Source organism: Heterodontus francisci, chromosome 5 (genome assembly GCF_036365525.1).
Source record: "Heterodontus francisci isolate sHetFra1 chromosome 5, sHetFra1.hap1, whole genome shotgun sequence".
Classification (NCBI taxonomy): domain Eukaryota; kingdom Metazoa; phylum Chordata; class Chondrichthyes; order Heterodontiformes; family Heterodontidae; genus Heterodontus; species Heterodontus francisci.
The window spans coordinates 29,532,985-29,551,092 of NC_090375.1; the positions used below are offsets into that span (position 1 = coordinate 29,532,985).

At 40.4% G+C, this 18,108-nt stretch overlaps 1 protein-coding gene across 3 annotated transcripts in view; it reads right to left on the bottom strand.

Moving 5' to 3' along the window:
* Window positions 1-18,108, bottom strand: part of ankrd12 (ankyrin repeat domain 12) — a 230,051-nt gene that overhangs the window by 13,941 nt on the left and 198,002 nt on the right. For all 3 annotated transcript variants that reach the window (XM_068031263.1, XM_068031264.1, XM_068031262.1), the window contains exons 7-9: window positions 16,963-17,105; window positions 14,715-14,868; window positions 8,633-13,548 (exon numbers count right to left, since the gene is read on the bottom strand). In XM_068031263.1, coding sequence (XP_067887364.1) covers window positions 8,633-13,548; window positions 14,715-14,868; window positions 16,963-17,105 — 5,213 coding nt within the window. The remainder of the gene's footprint in view (window positions 1-8,632; window positions 13,549-14,714; window positions 14,869-16,962; window positions 17,106-18,108) is intronic.

Here is an 18,108-nt window from a genome sequence, read left to right on the forward strand (position 1 = left end):
GTTGACCTACTACTACGGAATGATCTGGCCGGACAAAGGTAGCAGCTTCTCCAGTAGTCACGGAAAGAACAAGTGAAGTTAAGGAGACAGAAGAGTTACAGGAATGTTTCCTTCATGTGCAGTGACTCGAGCAATGGCTAAACGAGTTCCATTGTCAGAGATCAAATTGGCACCACAGATAGCCAAATATCTTAAACTTTCTTTCGGGATTTGGATAATCCAAAGGAAATGTTCAGTAAGTCTTCTCTGATCAAGGCTCAGCAAGCCCATCCAGAGTTAAATAAAGTGGCACAATCGGCTCTGACGGAAGTTGAGGCAAAGGGAGTTCCAGAAGGCTACTATATTGAAAATGGTATTCTGATGACCAAGTGGAGAGCTCCTCACAGACCTGCGGACGAAGAATGGACAGTTGTTCACCAGATAGTGATAGCGACCAAGTACCGCTGGGAAATATTAAGGATAGCCCATGAAATTCCTACAGTGGGACATGTGGGAATCTGGAAGACCCAATCACGTATAGGTCGACATTTTTACTGGCCAGGTCTTTCCAAGGATGTGCTGCAGTTTTGTAAAATGTGCCATACATGCCAGATTGTGGGAAAACTGCAACCTCTCATAAAACCGACACCTCTAATTCCCATACCAGTTTTTGGAGAACCATTTAGAAGGGTGTTGGTAGACTGTGTAGGACCTTTACCGAAAACAAAAGCGGGACACCAATATATACTCACTATTATGGATATTGCTACTCGGTTCCCAGGGGCCATTGCCTTGAGAACAATTTCTGCTACGGTAGTGGTAGAGAAGTTAACCCAGTTCTTCACTAGATATGGATTACCGATTGAGATTCAGTCGGATCAAGGTTCCAATTTTATGTTTAAAATTGTTCAGGAAGTTATGGGTAATTTGGGTATAACACAGTTAAAGTCTTCAGCAGACCATGCACAGACACAAGGGGCTTTAGAGCAGTACCATCAGAACCTCAATGATGATCAGGGCATTCTATCATGCATATCCTCATGATTGGGATAAAGGGCTGCACTTTCTTTTGTTTGTCATTGGGGGTTCACCTAATGAGTCTAATGGCTTTAGTCCTTCTGAATTAGTTTATGGACATGAGATGAGAGGTCCTCTAAAACTAATCAAAGTAAAGTTTTCAGAACAGAGGGACGATTCTTCCGTGTTAGATTATGTATCGGTGTTCTGGGAACGGCTCACGAGAGCCTGCAAAGTGGCTCAGGAACACCTAAAAGCTTCCCAAACAACCATGAAGAAATGGACAGACAAGCATGCCAAGATCCGAACATTTCAACCAGGGATGAGGTGTTAGTATTACTGCCTTTACAGGGGGAACCGTTGAAAGCACGATTCAGCGGTCCATATAAAGTGGTCAAGAGAATTAGTAAAGTCAATTATTTGATTGACACCCCAGATCGCCAGAAGGAGGATAAGAAGCACAGGTATGTCAGGTAGTAAGGACAGTGCATTCCTCCCGCCTCAGTCGGGACAACGCTGACGACACCCAGCTCTACCTCACCATCTCCTCTCTCGACTCCTGCACTGTTGCTAAATTAGCGACCGTTTTTCTGACATCCAGTACTGGATGAGCAGAAATTTTCTCCAATTAAAAAGCGGAAGACTGAAGCCATCGTTTTCGGTCCCTACTCCAAACTCTGTTTCCTAGCTATTGACTCCATCCCTCTCCCTGGCAACAGTCTGAGACTAAACCAGTCTGTTTGCAATGTTGGTGTCATACTTGACTCAAAGTTGAACTCCCAACCACATATACATGCCATCACTGAGACTGCCTATTTCCATTCTGTAACACTGCCTGACTGAGCCCCTGTCTCAGCTCATCTGCTGAAACCCTCATTCATGCCTTTGTTACCTCTACACTTCATGATTCCAAATGCACTCCTGGTTGGTCTTCCACATTCTACCCTCCATAAACTTGAGATCAACCAAATCTCTGCTGCCGTGTCTTAATTCGCACCAAGTCCATTCACCCATCAACCCTGTGCCCGCTAATCTACATTGGCTCCCAATCAAACAATGTCTTCATTTTAAAAGTTTCATCCTCGTTTTAAAATCTCTCCATGTCCTGGTGTCTCCCTAGCTCTGTAATCTGCTCCAGTCCCACAACCCTCCAAAGTATCTGCGGTCATCTAATTCTGGCCTCTTGAGCATCCCCGATTTTAATTGCTCCACCATAACCTTCAGCGGCCTAGGCCCTAAACTCTAGAATTCCCTTTCTACATCTCTCCTCCTTTCTACTTCACTTTCCTCCTTAAAACCTACCTCTCTGACCAAGTTTTCGTCTTCTGACCCAATATCTCCTCATGGGGCTCGGTGTCATATTTTGTTTCATAATGTTACTGTGAAGCACCTTGGGATGTTTTATTACATTAAAAGTGCTATATAAATATTTTTATTGTAGTTTCATATAATTCTGATTATAAAGGAAAATATATGCTTCTACATCAGCATTCATTTCTCGCCCATTGTAAAAGTATTTTTTTCCTTAAAACTGCTGTGTACATTCTGGGACCCAAGTTGTATAAAAGTCCAAGTAAGTGACCTCAAGTTTCACTCCAGTGGCATCATTTAATGGAAAGGCTCTCTAGTTGACTGAATTTACCACTCAACGTCAATAAATATTGTTATTCAAGTGTGATTATCATGTGACATTTTAGTAGAATACATCAACATCCTGGGGGTTATCATTGACCAGAAACTGAACTGGAGAAGTCATACAAATGCTGTGGCTACAAGAGCAGGTCAGAGGCTTGGGATCCTGCAGTGAGTAACTCACCTCCTGACTCCCCAAGGCCTGTCCACCATCTACAAGGCACAAGTCAGGAGTGTGATGGAACACTCTCCACTTGCCTGGATGGGTGCAGCTCCAACAACACTCAAGAAGCATGACACCATCCAGGACAAAGCAGCCCGCTTGATTGGCACCCTGTCCACAAACATTCACTCCCTGCACCACCAACGCACAGTGGCAGCAGTGTGTACCATCTACAAGATGCACTGCAGCAACGCACCAAGGCTACTCAGGCAGCACCTTCCAAACCCACGACCACTACCACCTAGAAGGACAAGGGTAGCAGATGTGTGGGAACACCACCACCTGCATGTTATCCTCCAAGCCACACACCATCCTAACTTGGAACTGGATCGCAGTTCCTTCACTGTCGCTGGGTCAAAATCCTGGAACTCCCTAATAGCACTGTGGGTGTACCTACTCCACATGGACTGCAGCGGTTCAAGAAGGCAGCTCACCACCACCTTCTCACGGGCAATTAGGGACACAAACAGGCTATTCGGCCCAACTGGTCTGTGCCAGTGCTTATGTTCCATACAAGCCTGCTCCCATTCTACTTCATCAAACCCTACCAGAATATATTTCTATTCGTTTCTCCCTCATGCACTTTCTAGCTTCTTGTTAAATGCATTTATGATACTCACCTCCATGTGGTAGCATTTTCCAAATTCTAACCACACCCTGGATAAAAAAGTTTCTCCTGAATTTCTTAGTGGATTTCTTAGTGACTATCTTATATTTATGACCTCTAGTTTTGGACTCACCCACAAGTGGAAACAACTGCTCTACATCTACACTGTCAAACCCCTTCATTATTTTAAAGACCTATATTAGGTCACCTCTCAGCCTTCTCTATTCTACAGTAATGAACCCCAGCCTGTTCAATCTTTCCTGAGAGTTATAATCTCTCAATTCTGGTAGTACCCTTGAAAATATTTTTTGCATTTTCCCCAGTGCCTCTATATCCTTTCTGTAAGAGTACGCTCTAACCAAGGTTCTATATGAGTTTCACATTACCACACTGCTTTTCAGTCTTACTCCTCTATAAATTAACCCAAATGCTTTGTTTGCAATACACTAAAATAAAGTTTAAAAAAATAGAAAAACTGTTGATTCTTTGTCAAAAGTTTATTATTCTCCACTGCCTTCACTGTTCTACTCTAACCATTCCTTTTCCAAGAACAGTTCATGGTGGGTTATTGTTCCCTAAGCTTGAGCAGTTCTCCTCTAGCATCCCAAGTGACCTTTACAATGTGCAAACCTGAATAGCAGGGTATAGGTGGACGACTCAAGTACGGCAACATCAACAGCCAAACAGCAACCTGATATCAAAATAAAAACAAGAAATGCTGGAAATACTCAGCAGGTCTGGCAGCATCTGTGGACAGAGAAGCAGAGTTAACGTTTCAGGTCAGTGACCTGAAACATCAACTCTGCTTCTCTTTCCACAGATGCTGCCAGACCTGCTGAGTATTTCCTGCATTTCTTGTTTTTATTTCAGATTTCCAGCATCCGCAGTATTTTGCTTTTATTATAGCAACCTGATATCTCCTGTTATCCACACTCAGTTCCAGCAGAGGGTGCACTTCTCCCTAGGTAACAAAAATTGCCGAACAGAGCCAGCTCTCACACTGCCATAGTGAGAAATTAACTAATTCAACACAGATGAAATTTGAACTGCACACCTGACTAACAGTGGTCTGGAATTTCCTGTATTGCACTTAAGTGGGTTTCTTCTTTAAGTCTCTTGCTATCTTACCGATGTTATGAACATTAAAGTTTGAAGCCATCGCACATTAAACATAGCATGTTTAAGGAAAAGCAATTGCACAGGCTTTCCTTTTTTGAGGTAATATATTCTAATGTCATTAAACCCCTTTCCGTGTTGCTAAGAAGAAAACAGCTATAAAACACCAGAAAGTGAATTCAATTCTCCATGGCCTCACCCACTATCTCTGCAATCACCTCCTGCCCCACAACCTTAAGAGATATCTGTGCTCATCTAATTCTGGCTTCTTGAACATCCCCAATTTTAATTGCTCTAACATTGATGGCCCTGCTTTCAGCTGTCTATGCCCAAAGTTCTGGAATTCCTTCCCTAAACCTCTCTGCCTCTATCCTCCCTTAAGACGCTCCTTAAAACCTAACTTTCTGACCTCAGCTTTTGGCCATCTACCCCTATATCGCCTTATGTGGCTTGGTGTCAAATTTTGCTGTATAATGCTCCTTTGAGACACATTAGGATGTTTTATGTTGAAGGTGCTTAATAAATACATCTAAAATTTTAGGCATAAATTAACAACCTTTCAAAACTGCAGTAAATGCAGGAAACCTGCATTCCTTTGCAGTGAGGTGGAGCTATGTTAAGTAGCCGTGAGGTTTCAGTAGCTGTAATTCTGAACAAATGCAAATGATCGAGGAAATGTTCATGGATGTTTTGGCTGTTAAACCGGCGTCAGTTATGTGCGACTTCTGGCAAAATAAAACACTGCTCCACTCTTACCATAGTTACACAGGAACCTTGCAGGAAATTCTGGCCTGGTGCTGAACGTTTTTCAATCTATGTAGTTTCAATGTAGTCAATTATGAATGCAACAAGTGTCAAATTAAAAACACAGAATGGATTCCTGTGAAGAATGCTCCTGTGAAGAACTGTGTGAACAAAATGTAACCTGAACCTATCATTTATTGATGGGCTAAACTCCAAAAATCTTTTTGGAATAAACATTACAAAAAACAAACTAGTCAAACCTGCATATGATCTGTGACCATTCTGGTAAATATTGAAAGAATTAGAACATAAAATTCAAATAAGTGCACATTATCCCTGCCTCACAGACCCATAGCTATATAAGCAGATACAATGTGCAGTAGGTAAAACTCACCCTCAAAACATGACACTTAAAAAAAAAGTGCAGCCTGGAAAAGTTTATATTGCTGTGAAGAATGCAGCACTTAATGCAGTTTAACATTTTACTAGGCCTTGCATGAATATTGCTCCATAATGTAAAGAATACTGGTGCTTGGATTTTAAGTTTTGTACTCTCAACCATGCTAAACAGTGCAAAAATCAGAGGAGGGGTTGAATTAGATGACAGCTTTCATACAGCAGGAATTTGATGCACAAATATTTCTTAGAAAAATAATTTCCTGAACTTTCTCCTCAGCAGCTGCTGAGAACTTTAATTGCTACCTAGTTGGCTTGGACAGGATTGTCTGTTTTTTTTGAGTGGGCTGTCTGGAAATGTTTTATATTTAAGCAATATCTTACTCACACAGTGGAAACTGGGTAGATAGACAGTTAAAATAGACTGTGTAAATTAGCCGACAAAGACCTGCCAGGTCATTGCTGACCTGCGGGGTTCTTCATTAAATATGCAGATTGGGATCAAATGAGGTCATTGGGTTCCGACTGCAATTTTAGCTCCCGGCTCAGTGGAGCACCCACCAAAGTTGTCCTGTCAGGGCAAAACTGAGGTAAGAGAATCCTTAACTAGAAAATGCCATTTAAAGCAAATACATTAAAAAAAAAAGTCTCCTTGTTTTCAGGGGGGGGGGGGGGGGGGCGCAGAAAGCAGGAGTGCTCAAAGACAAGGGAAATTTAAGCCACCACTGTCCCGGCATCTCTCTTGCTTCCTGTAAGACCCTTCCAAAGCCCCTTCCCGTGACTTACCTTCTTGCTAAGGAGCCTCCTTTTGGTGCCAGCTGGTGCTCTCCTGCCATTGAACTTCTGCTCCCTCCCAATGGACTGATGACCAGCATGCAGATTAGGCAATGGAGCTAAAATTGCCATGGTTGGACGCTTGCCTTACTCCCCCAAAGTCCCGCTCCCAGTTAAAATTCCTTCTATAGACTTTTCTTACTATAAAGTCCCTCAATTCAAATGACCTGATAAATCTTTTAGTACTAAATTGCACCTTTGCCATGTTAAACGCCATGTAGACAATTGCTCTTGAAAGAAAAATGATCTGGAAAGTGTCATCAGTATAGATGAATATAAATAGCAGAATCAGCCCCAGATTGTTTTGGCTATAGATTTTATAATATTTACAGAGGTACCAGGCAGTATGAAATGCCATTGCTGCTTGTCTGACATTCAATATTGGATGAACAGAAATTTTGTTTAGTTGAAAGTTTTGGTCTTCCCAACAATCGTCTTCGATTCTTGTTACAAACTCCATTCCCTAGCTGCTGAAGCCAAAACTCTTCGTGACTGAGGCTGAACTAGACAGTTCACAACCTCAATGTTCTAACTGACCCCGAACTGAGCTTCTGACCTCATAGTCCTCTCCATCACCAAGACCACACACTCCCACCTCGATAATATCACCCTTGTTGCAGATCTTCAGCTACTTTTCTCACCTCCAGACTCAACTATTCCAATACTTTCCTGGCTGGGCTCCCATCTTCCACCCTCCAAAAACTGGTGCTTGCCCAAAACCCTGCTACACGTATCCTAACTTGCATCATTACCCCTGGGCTTGTTGACCTGCACTGGCAGCCATGCCATCAACTGTCTGGGCATTAAACTTTGGAATTCCCTCCCTAAATTTCTGTCTCTCTCCTCTTACACACTCCATAAAACCTCTCTTTGATCAGGTCTTTGGTCACCTTCTTAATAGCTTCTCGCGCTTGTGAAATACCTAGGAACGATTTACTATAATAAAGGCATCATTCAAGTGCAAACTCTGGTTGATTTACATAGCACCTGGATCCCTAAATTTGCACATAAGAGTATTCCACACCCCACCCCATCACCTGATTTCACTTCTTTTTTCCGAGAGAGACCCCGGAGGTGGGGGGTGGGGAGAGCAAGAGAGAGATTGGGGGGGCGGGGGCACGGCAAGAGTTGAGAGATGGTCACAGAGCGGGGATAGGGACTGACACAGAGAGGGAGATCGAGAGCGAGAGGGGAGAGAAAGAGATCAAGATCACATCTGACAAATAGACAACTATCCGGATTCTCTGCATCGCTACATCAAGTGTGTGTACAGACATGGACTACTTGTGCAAGCAAAAACAATGCCAGGTACTCACTAAATAGGGAGAAATGCATTTTACATCGCACTGCGTTTTGAAGGCATTAGTCTGGCTATGCAATTAAATACAAATTTATTGCCCCCATGTCCGTGGCTGAGCCAATAATTTTGTCAAATGGCCGTGGTGCAACATGTTGGTACCTATCCCTGCCCACATATTGACAAGAGCATCCAATTTTCTGACCCACACCTGTTGCCTGTGAGACCCTATGCTACTGGTGAGAGCTTAAGTCAGGGTACTGCATTCCAGTACGAGTCAAAACCCTCATCAGCAGAAAAGGAGCGAAAGAACTATATTGCCATTAATTCTTCACTGCGATGTGCTATAGTGTGACATTACACAATTATGTTTCAATCTTTCCAACTGCATAGCATTTTATGTCCCCTGTAAGTTGCCCTACAGCAAAAGTGGCTTCGGAAGGAACTCTGCAATGTAAAGATATTGTCTTCATCAGGATCCATTTAGCAATGTTCTCATTCACTATTCCCCAATAGTAGCACATGATTGAGGCCAACCTCTTGGGGCCTGGCCCCAGGTCAACTATGGTTTCAGTACAGACAGGTTGATTGGGTTTTGAAGTGTTGCAATGGAAACAGTTGAATGCAAAACATCTATTAAAGTTCAACATCAAGGACTAAAGGGTACTTCGGCACCTTTTGAATAAACAACTCAAGTGAGATTCTTATAGTCAACATGCAAACTAATTTACTGCGTTGAGTCACTTAAAATAATGACTTATAAATTCTTTTAATGGACAACACTTACTGTTGGTATGCAAAGCTTGCTCAAAGGGTTTCCATCCAGCAGGTAAGATCCAGTGAATGTCACAAATTCATCGTAAAACTGTGGAGCTTGAGGAGTGACACTACACAGCACTTTACGCTTCTCTTCTATCTTCTTTCTAATGTGGAGATATTCATAGTAAGGGTTTGCCTTTTCTGAATGGTAAGGTTGAATTTCTTCTAGTTTTAAAGAATCTACAATGGCTGCCAGTGACTGCTGAGTCTTTTCCTTAGCCTGTTGCAATGTGGATTTCACTTGCGCAGGATGTGGAACTCGTGACATCTTTCGTTTATGTGGATGATGCACCTGACCTTCCTCCTCCTCTGTAAATTTAGACTTTGTTTTCATAGGCGTGGAGGATTCTGTATCTTTGTCAGACACCTGTGCACAGTTGACAGCAGACTGTTTGCTTTGATTGGCTAATATGTTTGCTCTGTTACGAGTAATCCTCTGAGGAATATCTTGTTCTGCTCGGTCAGCTTCCATTTGCTCTTCTGATTCCTCTTTTGTTGACTCAGTGGACTGCCTTCGTTCATCTGGTGCTGCTTCATACATTGTTACAGCATCTTGAGTAGCAGTTGTAGAAAGTTGAGAAACTTCCATCTCCAATGTGGAATCTTGGCCCTCAGCTTTACTTTCCAAGGACTGAAGCTCATCACTTATTAAATCTGTCTGTGCATGTTCAGTGGAAGGTGTTGCTTCAGGTAGTTCTTCTGTTGGCTCAGACTGCATTTCATCAACTGAGGCAACTGGCATTTGGTCCAATATTGAGCTCTCTTGATTACATTCTGGCTCATGACTAGTTGAAGTGATATTTTTTATACTTTCTTCTGTCTTTTCTTGAGAATCAGTTAATATAGTCTGCACAGGCCTTGTTTGGTCCAAAAGGCTATTGTGCACATTATTGCTATCTGATAACGCTGTGGATGATGGAGAGAAATTCTCTTCCAAGCCCTCCATTTCATCTGATTTGCAATAATTTGACACATCTTCCACAGTTTTCGGATTTGTAAGGTCAGCATTTGTGTCAAGGGAAATATATTTAGCATCCTTCCCATCAGCCATTCCTGCACACTCTGAGTGTGGTTTGCAAGAAACGGAGGACCGATCTGTATCTTGCAAAGTTTGAGTTTGTGTTAAATCTTCTTGTGTTCCACTTTTTGGCCAAAAGACCATTTGTGGGGCACCGTCACTATCTAACGATGGCCGCGAACAAGAAGAATTGGAAGAATGTGTAGGTGAAAAAGAAGATGGTGTTTCTTCAGGATTTGCCACTTGGGAAGGCTCACTGCAAGGTATCTGCGGAGACTTGGATACAAATTCCGATGTCAACTGGTCTGAACATCCCCACTCTTGTGAAACATGCTGCAATGGACTGAAAATGTTTTTTTCACAAGCTGAAGATGAATACCCATCATTATTACTGTGTGAAGGAACATCAAGCTTATCATAAGACATTTCCAATGGGTTATTTGGCTGAATGCAGCCAATCAAACTGTTCAGTTGTGACTGTACCACAGGCATCTGCTGGGAAGTATTTTGAATTATGATGCTGTTGGGATTTGCATCCTGTGATAAATAATTAGTGCTGTTTGGCACAATGACAGCAGGAGGCGTAGAAACAGAAAGCTGTAAACAGGAAGTACTATGAAAGGTGGCCTCTTTAGTGCCACTGTCTGCAAGTGGTTCTGGTCGAGGAGAAGTACAGGCTTGGGGTTGTACTGCTGGTGAAAAACTATACTGTTTTTCAGTTGAAAGTGGCAAGTTACCTTCAAGTTGCTTGTGGGATGGTTTATCATGGTCATTTGCAATAGCTGGTATACTACATCTACGAATATCACCTATTAACCGGCATTCATTCTCATATCTAGCATTGTCAGCAGAGACTGATCGTAGATAAGATCCAGAAAGTTTACTGGAGTATGGTGATTTAAGTCGATCTGGCAAATCAGCTAAAACATCAGAGTCTCGGTCATACACTGCAGGTGATTTGGCACTGCACAGAAATACTGATTGAGAAAAGGAAGACTGAGACTCTGAACCCTCAATAGCGAAATCTGAATCATAGTCTGTTAAAGGCCGTGGAGTTGCTACAGCTGAAGTCTGACATGAATCTTCTGAACTTGCAACAGAAATCATTGATATAGATCTTGATGTAAGCCCTACCCGATCACGTTCTTGCCTAGGAGATGCAGTTAAATTACTTTCGCAACTCATGAAAGATCTTGGCGTATCTGGCAAATTCTGTTTTGCATCAGTGGATAGTGATCTCATGTTGTTAACATCTTTCAGCTGCTTGTCTTTAGAATGTGCCTCTGATGGATCTGAACTTTTTGATCTAGTAAGTTCTTTGCTTGCTGTTGAACTCTTCAATTTTTCTCTTTCTTTTATTTTTGTGAGCTCAATGCCAGATCGATGCCTCTGCCTTTCCTTCTCTTTCAGCTTTATCTTCTCTTTGTGCTTTTTGTGCCATTGCTCAATCTCTAGATCCTTTAGACTTAGCATCCTTTCAAAACTGGTCTGCATCAAGTCATCATTTACTAGTCTTTTCTCTTTTGGCCGCACGTCCTTTGCAGAACTAGAGTCTTTAGACTTCAGTTTGTCAGCTTCTACTTCTTTAAGCTTTCCTTTAACAGTGACATTTACTGGTACTCTCTCTTTTTGTCTATCTTTTTCCTTCCTTTCCTTCTCTCTTGTTTCAGGAGTTTTAAGAAAGTCCTCCTTGATTTTATCCTTTGAGGAAAATAATTTATCATGAGATGCTTTGCTACTCTCAACTGTACTCCGTTTCTTCTCATCTTGCAAGTGTTTGGAGTTCGTCACAAGATCACCCTCTCTTTCCTTAGTCTTCTCTTTCTTCTTCTCTTTTTCAATATCTCTGTCTTTTTCTTTGACTTTAACAGCTTTACTAGGAGTGACGTCTTGAGAGTCCTTTTCAGATAATTTGGCCTTCTTCTCAGTAGCATGCTTTTCTTTTTCCACTTTGTCCTTCATCCCACTGGAATGACGCTCCCTTTCACTTTTTTCTCTCTCATGTTTTTTCTCCAATTTTTCCTTACTCTTTTCTTTTTCCTCAGGTTTCCTGGCTGAGAATATGTTCTTCAATTTATCATTTTCCCGGTGAATTTTCTCTGCAGTGGAATATAAGTTACTAGATCGATCTTTTTCTTTTGTTCTCTCTCCACTGTCTTGTAACTTACTAAAGGTTTTTTCCTGTGATTTTTCATGAAACTCAGATTTCTCTTTCTCCAACCTATTTTCATGTTTTATTTTCTTCTCTCTTTCAGAATATTTCTTCTCTAACTTTTCCAAGTCCCTCTCTTTAGTTGGCGACTTTTTTTCACTTTTCTCTTTGTTCTCCTTTTTCTCTCTATCTGGAGTATCAGATTTGTCTTTATCTGTACCTTTCTCTTTCTCAAATAACTCAGTATGCTCTTTCTTCACAAAGACACTTGAGTAAACTGAGTCTTCTTTGTCTGCAAGCACAATTTCCTTTCTTTCTTCCAGATTCGTAAGTTTAATTTCTTGTTCTTCTTTAAAATGTTTTTCTTTTTTATTCTTTTTAGACTTTTCTTTCTCTCTATCTTCCTTGAAAGATCTTTCTTCCTTAAAATACTTCTCCTTTGTTGTTTTCTCTTCTTTAACCGGAGCTTTATCTTTCAATGATTTTTCTGATGGGACTAAATCAGAATTTTCATCTTTGAATGTTTCATTAGTGTCATCATTTTTGAAAAAGTTCTCTTTCCAGTATTCTCTATCAAACTCAGGATATACATCTTTTTCACTCTCTTTTTGTCTGTGTTTTCCCCTTTCATTTTCATGCTCTTTTTTAATTTTGTTTTTCTCTTTATCTTTATGCTTTAGTTTATGCTTTTTTATAACTTTGCCATCTTTGTCGGTCCTTTTAAAAACTTCTTCCATGTTATCAAACATGCCCATCTCCTCCTCTTTGCTCCTCTGTCCAGACTTGTCACCAAATTCTACATGCAGATCCTTTTTGCGATGCTTAGTCTTCGCTTTGTAGTTAAAAGACTTGTTGCTGGAACTCTCAGAGGTGTAGTCAGAGTCTGTAAGGTGATCAAATCGCACAACTTCAGATTGAAAAGATACGTCTGAGGCTCCTGATGATGGGCCAGTTTTGGCATTTTCCTGTTTAAGTGGTTTTGTTCGTTTTTCACTTAATCCACATGCATGTTTAGGTGACTTGGCAGTTGAAAGGTGGAACTGATGACCTGAAGAATCATCTTTCATACACAAAGACTTTCTGAATGAATCTTCCTCTCTTGTACAGTCTAATGAGTCCAAACCTGAGCCAGCGGAGAAAAGCATCAATTTAGCATTTTCCTTCTCTTCTTTCTCCTGTTTGAACTCCTGGTTCTCTTTGTTTTTACTTTGTTTCTTCATTTTTTTCTTCCCTTTCCCTTTCTGTTCAATGGAAACCAGATTTTCTTTCTTAGTCCTTACACCAGATTTACTGCTATCTGGAACAACCTCTAGAGAGCTTGTTGAACAAGTTTTTTTCTCTTGATGTGGCTCATCATCTGAGCTTTCAGAGCTAGATGAAACAAGAACTCTTGCCGATTTCTGCTTTTTAATTTTGAATGGTTTCTGCAATTCTAGCTTTGGTGGCGTTAAATAGCTACTGTTCTCTTTTATGATCTTTTTACCATCCTTTCTTCGAATCCTTTTCTGATCTACAAGCTTGCCCAGTTCTTCTTCTTCTTCATCTTCCTCATCATCATCATCCTTGAATTCGTATTCATCCATGGCAGATGACACAATTGATTTACAGGGCGTCAGTTGCTGGTTGGTATCAGTTTTTAATTCTTTTTCTGGTTCAGAATCATCCACATTGTCATCCACACTAGATGGATTCACAGAAGGCAATTCTTCAGATTCTAGAAGAATGGATAAAAAAAAAATTTACATTTAGAAATGGTGCATTTTTCAAGTCCTGTTGCAAAAACTTTCTAATACTGCTCATGCATAACAACATATGAAAGGTCACAGCATGCCCCAGTTAGACAGATTCATATCTGGCAGTTTTACAAATGCCAACTTATATGGGAAAGCTACAAAAACAATTACAAAGACTGAATCCAGAAGGAACTTCCTTGGACTGGAATGATGTGGTGAGCAGTGTTCCATTTTTATTTACCATGTACATAAAAGATCTGCTCACAGGAATGGAGGGAACAAAATCAAAATTGGTTGATAATACTGAAATAGAGTGTGGTAAATGGATGAAGATTCTGAAAGGAGGACAGGGAGGGTAGAAGGATCAGTAAAGAGATGGCAGATGTAATTTAATGTAGAAAAGTATTAAGTATTTGAATAAGGAAAAGAAACACACTTTAAATAGTAAGATTTTAAATGGAGTGTAGCAGAGGTACCTTGGTGGCAGATACACAGATATTAAAGTTTTACAGAGCTGGTAGATAAGACCATAAAAAAAACGAATCCAAATAATTACAAAAGTTAATAACTCCAAAATGTCTTTGAATATAAGCTGAGAGCACGTGAAAAATAATTACACGTAAAGTGCAGTGGGACATACCTCAACCTATATCGGAGGAATAAAACAAAAGAGAATGAACCAGGAAGGTGGGGCAAAAGAACCCAAAAAAACAAGAGGGGGAAGAAACAAAAGTGATGGAAGGAGGCATGGTTGCAAAATTCTTGTCTATAGTATAGTATAGTCTACAGTTCTGCAAATTACAACTTGTCTCATAAATATGAGGCTACTAAAATAATACTGACATAAGGAAGTCAAAGAGGCAGTAGACCAAACATTTCCTAAACCAGCTATGTTGACTTTGGTGAACCCACAAGGAGAAGAATAAAAACAATTGAGATTTCAAAACTACTTTCCTTCAGAAACGATTTCTCTAAACTAAGATTTGTATTCGTTTTTCTACTGTCAGAATTAAATAGAATTTAATGTAAACTTTTAAAATGTAATACATTTAACTGAAATATACGGTAGAAGTCACTTAGTATTATGAATAAATGAATTTATACTTTGCTTCTACAATGCCAAAGGCATATAGCAAGGATAGGATACCTGTACAACTGTCATCATCCTCATCATCAGAAAGAGGAAGCTCTCCTTTCAGAAGCTGCTCCATTTCATCTGAATCGGCCACATCTACAGGACGCTCTCCACGGTGATTCATCTGATATGCATCCCCACCATTGCGTAAAAGCAGTTTCACAATCTAGAGAGAAAGATAGGTTGAAAAATTGAAAATTGCTGTTCTTCCATACAAAGTCAACAGGTTTAGCAAAATTACACATCAAACCAGTGCTAGAATACCATAAAAACTGAGCAAGCCATTAATCTTGGGAGCGCTTGGGGTCAGACATTTGTGTTTAAAATGTATCACTCCTGAAAAGAAGATAATGATGACTGGTGAACTACATAACCTATATGTGGGTGGCACAGTGGTTAGCACCTCCGCCTCATAGCTCCAGGGATACGGGTTCAATTCTGGGTACTGCCTGTGCGGAGTTTGCAAGTTCTCCCTGTGACCGCGTGGATTTTCGCCGGGTGCTCCGGTTAACTTGCAGGTGACAGGTAAATTGGCCATTGTAAATTGCCCCTCGTGTAGGTAGGTGGTAGGGAATATGGGATTACTGCAGGGTTAGTATAAATGGGTGGTTCTTGGTCGGCACAGACTCGGTGGGCCGAAGGGCCTGTTTCAGTGCTGTATCTCTAAAAATAAATATATACTTTTCTAAATAGTTTTTGATGTTTTTACAACAAAGATCAAAAGTACTTAGTAACTTGTATGCATGCTGTTTACTCCAACAATGTGAAGTGTTTCATTCATTTGTGTTACGTTGACTGCCAAGACATAGTAAATACAGAAAATTCAACATGGGATTTAGTGCAAAATGTTCACTATATTTTTAATGTAAATACCTGGAAATAAGAGAAATTGAGAGGAAAGAACAAAATTACATGCATCTTAAGCAGGTTTTGTACACTGGCAAGTAAATAAGATTACAAAAAAAAAAAATCAGTAAGGTATGTCAGTTATTTGAAGCATTATTCAAAATAATTTGCTTTATTACAGCAATGGACTGTAACGCAACAGTCTTGCGTTTTGGCCGAAGCAGGATTGCAGTAATCAAAAACACAGGGACTGAATTTTATTAGCTCATCGCTGATCTTGGCAGCGAGCTTCTAAGATGGCAGCCCATACGCGTGACTTTCACTCCGTGATATTAGATGTGGCGGCTCATTTACATGGACGGGGCGGACAGCACCCCCCACCCCTGATGACATGGAGGGATCGGGCGCTCTGTCCCCGACAACGGCGTCCGGCGCCACTGTGCAGATGCCGGTGCCACTTTAAAAGGACTTCAAGCCCTTCCATTTTAATTTTTAAAGTTACATACATACAAAATTAACGTTAAAAATGTAATAAAAGATTCAAGCCCCTCCCCCACCATGACTAAACAATTAATCGCCCTCTCCATCCCTAAAAAAAAACTTAGCTTGCGATCCCAACCTTTCCCCCCTGAAAGTTTATTACCTTTTACCTTCAATCCCTTCCCACCGTCCCCTCCACTAATCGCAATAGTTTTCCTGGCTCCCCACCACCACCCCACCTCCGACAACTTATCTGCTCCCCCCTTGGATCTCTGAATGGAGATCTATACGCGCGGGAGTTCTGGCAACCAAGCTGAATATCGCAGCCGGACAGCCAACGGGAGCAGTTAGGTCATTACTTTACATTAATTTAAATATGTAGATCCTGCTTCCATCGCCGAGCAGCAGGGGGGCTGCCACAAGGCCTCATCGCCGCCGGTAATATGGGCGGGGTCTTCCCGGAGTGGGTCTCTCCTGGAGGCATTTTCCGGGCCCCCCCTCACCCCACCACGACCCCCGACATGGGGGGCCGGTAAAATTCAGTCCTAGATATCCCACACTGCTTGTATGCAATTCCTTGGATACGATCAGTTTTTAAAAAAAGTTCAGGTTATCAAAGAGACACGGAAAACCAAAATTTAGGAATTGCCTTGTTCAATTTCATCTTTTAAGGAACAGTTCTAATGTTTCATACTTCATGTAAAATCACTAAAAATTAAACTACTAAATGTCATCTGCGAGCAGATTGTTTCAACAGTCATTATAGATTTTATGAGATATATAATGACAATGGTGGAGGCACAAAGAATCATCACTGGAGCTCCATCAATTCTTTTGCCTATAAAATTTTCTCCAATTTTCAGTGCTTTCCAATTTGAAGTCCAGTATTAGCTTCATGTAACATAATAAATGGCTAATAAATCATAGTACATACATCTCTGTGCCCATTGCTTGCAGCATCATGCAGTGGAGTATCATTATCAAGTCCCTGGGTATTCACATCTGCTCCTGCTAGTATTAACTGTTTAGCAACTTCATAGTAACCCAAGTTGCAGGCTTCATGTAGTGGAGTCCAGCCTACAGAACAAGTGAAAAAAAGCACAATTATTTATTTCGATCTACCATAATGGATTAAAAAAAATATTGAGTTTCTCATCTCAATTACTGATTTCTAGAATTCAGCGCTACACATGAAACAAATTCTAATTATTTAACTGAGAATGGCAAAATTACAAAAAATGATTATTAAATCTGTACCATGATTTTTTTGGGTGAAGAGAAAAATCTTAATATTTATAACACAATAGGATGTCATCTGGCCTGTTGCACACGTCATTGTTAGCTCTTCAACTGGACCTGCCTACTCTAATCCAATTTCCCTTCATTTCCCCACATCCTTTTAAACTTTCCTTTTCAAATATCTATCTAATTTTATTTTAAATGCTGTTTATAGGATCTGTCTCAAAAGCTATTTGTGGTGAAGATTCTATATTCTAACAAATCTTTGCAAAACAAATTCTTCTAAGCAGGTCCCTTTATTCTTCTTGTAATAATCCAGAGTCTGAGCCCCTTGGTGCTCATTTACCAAAGAAATAGCTTTTATTTTAACAATCCCAAAAAAGTGTCACACCATCACTTATTCACATTTTATGACTTTTGCACTCACTGTCCATTAATTAGTTTTTAAAAGAACCTTATTTCCCCAAATATTCCTACTTAATGCATTTTCATTTATTATTTTTTGAAGCTCTGTAGATAAAATTGGTCTCCATTTCATTTGTATTTTCTAAACTTCAAGTCTCTTTTCTCTCTATTAATATCACTATCTCCTTCTATTATTTTCTTCTTTATTGACAATACCAGTCACTTAATTGAATTCCTTCATTCTTAATCAATTAGAGTAAGTTTATTTCCATCAACTTCACTTTAACCCTGCACTCTAATACTTGTTTCACTATCTCAACTATATCAGCAGAAGCTTCTGCAATTCCTGCATACAGTTGGCCTGGTAGGCACAAACTCAGTTTCAGAAGTTTTAAAGATTTTTAACATTACAATACTTGCCATATGACCATCTCCT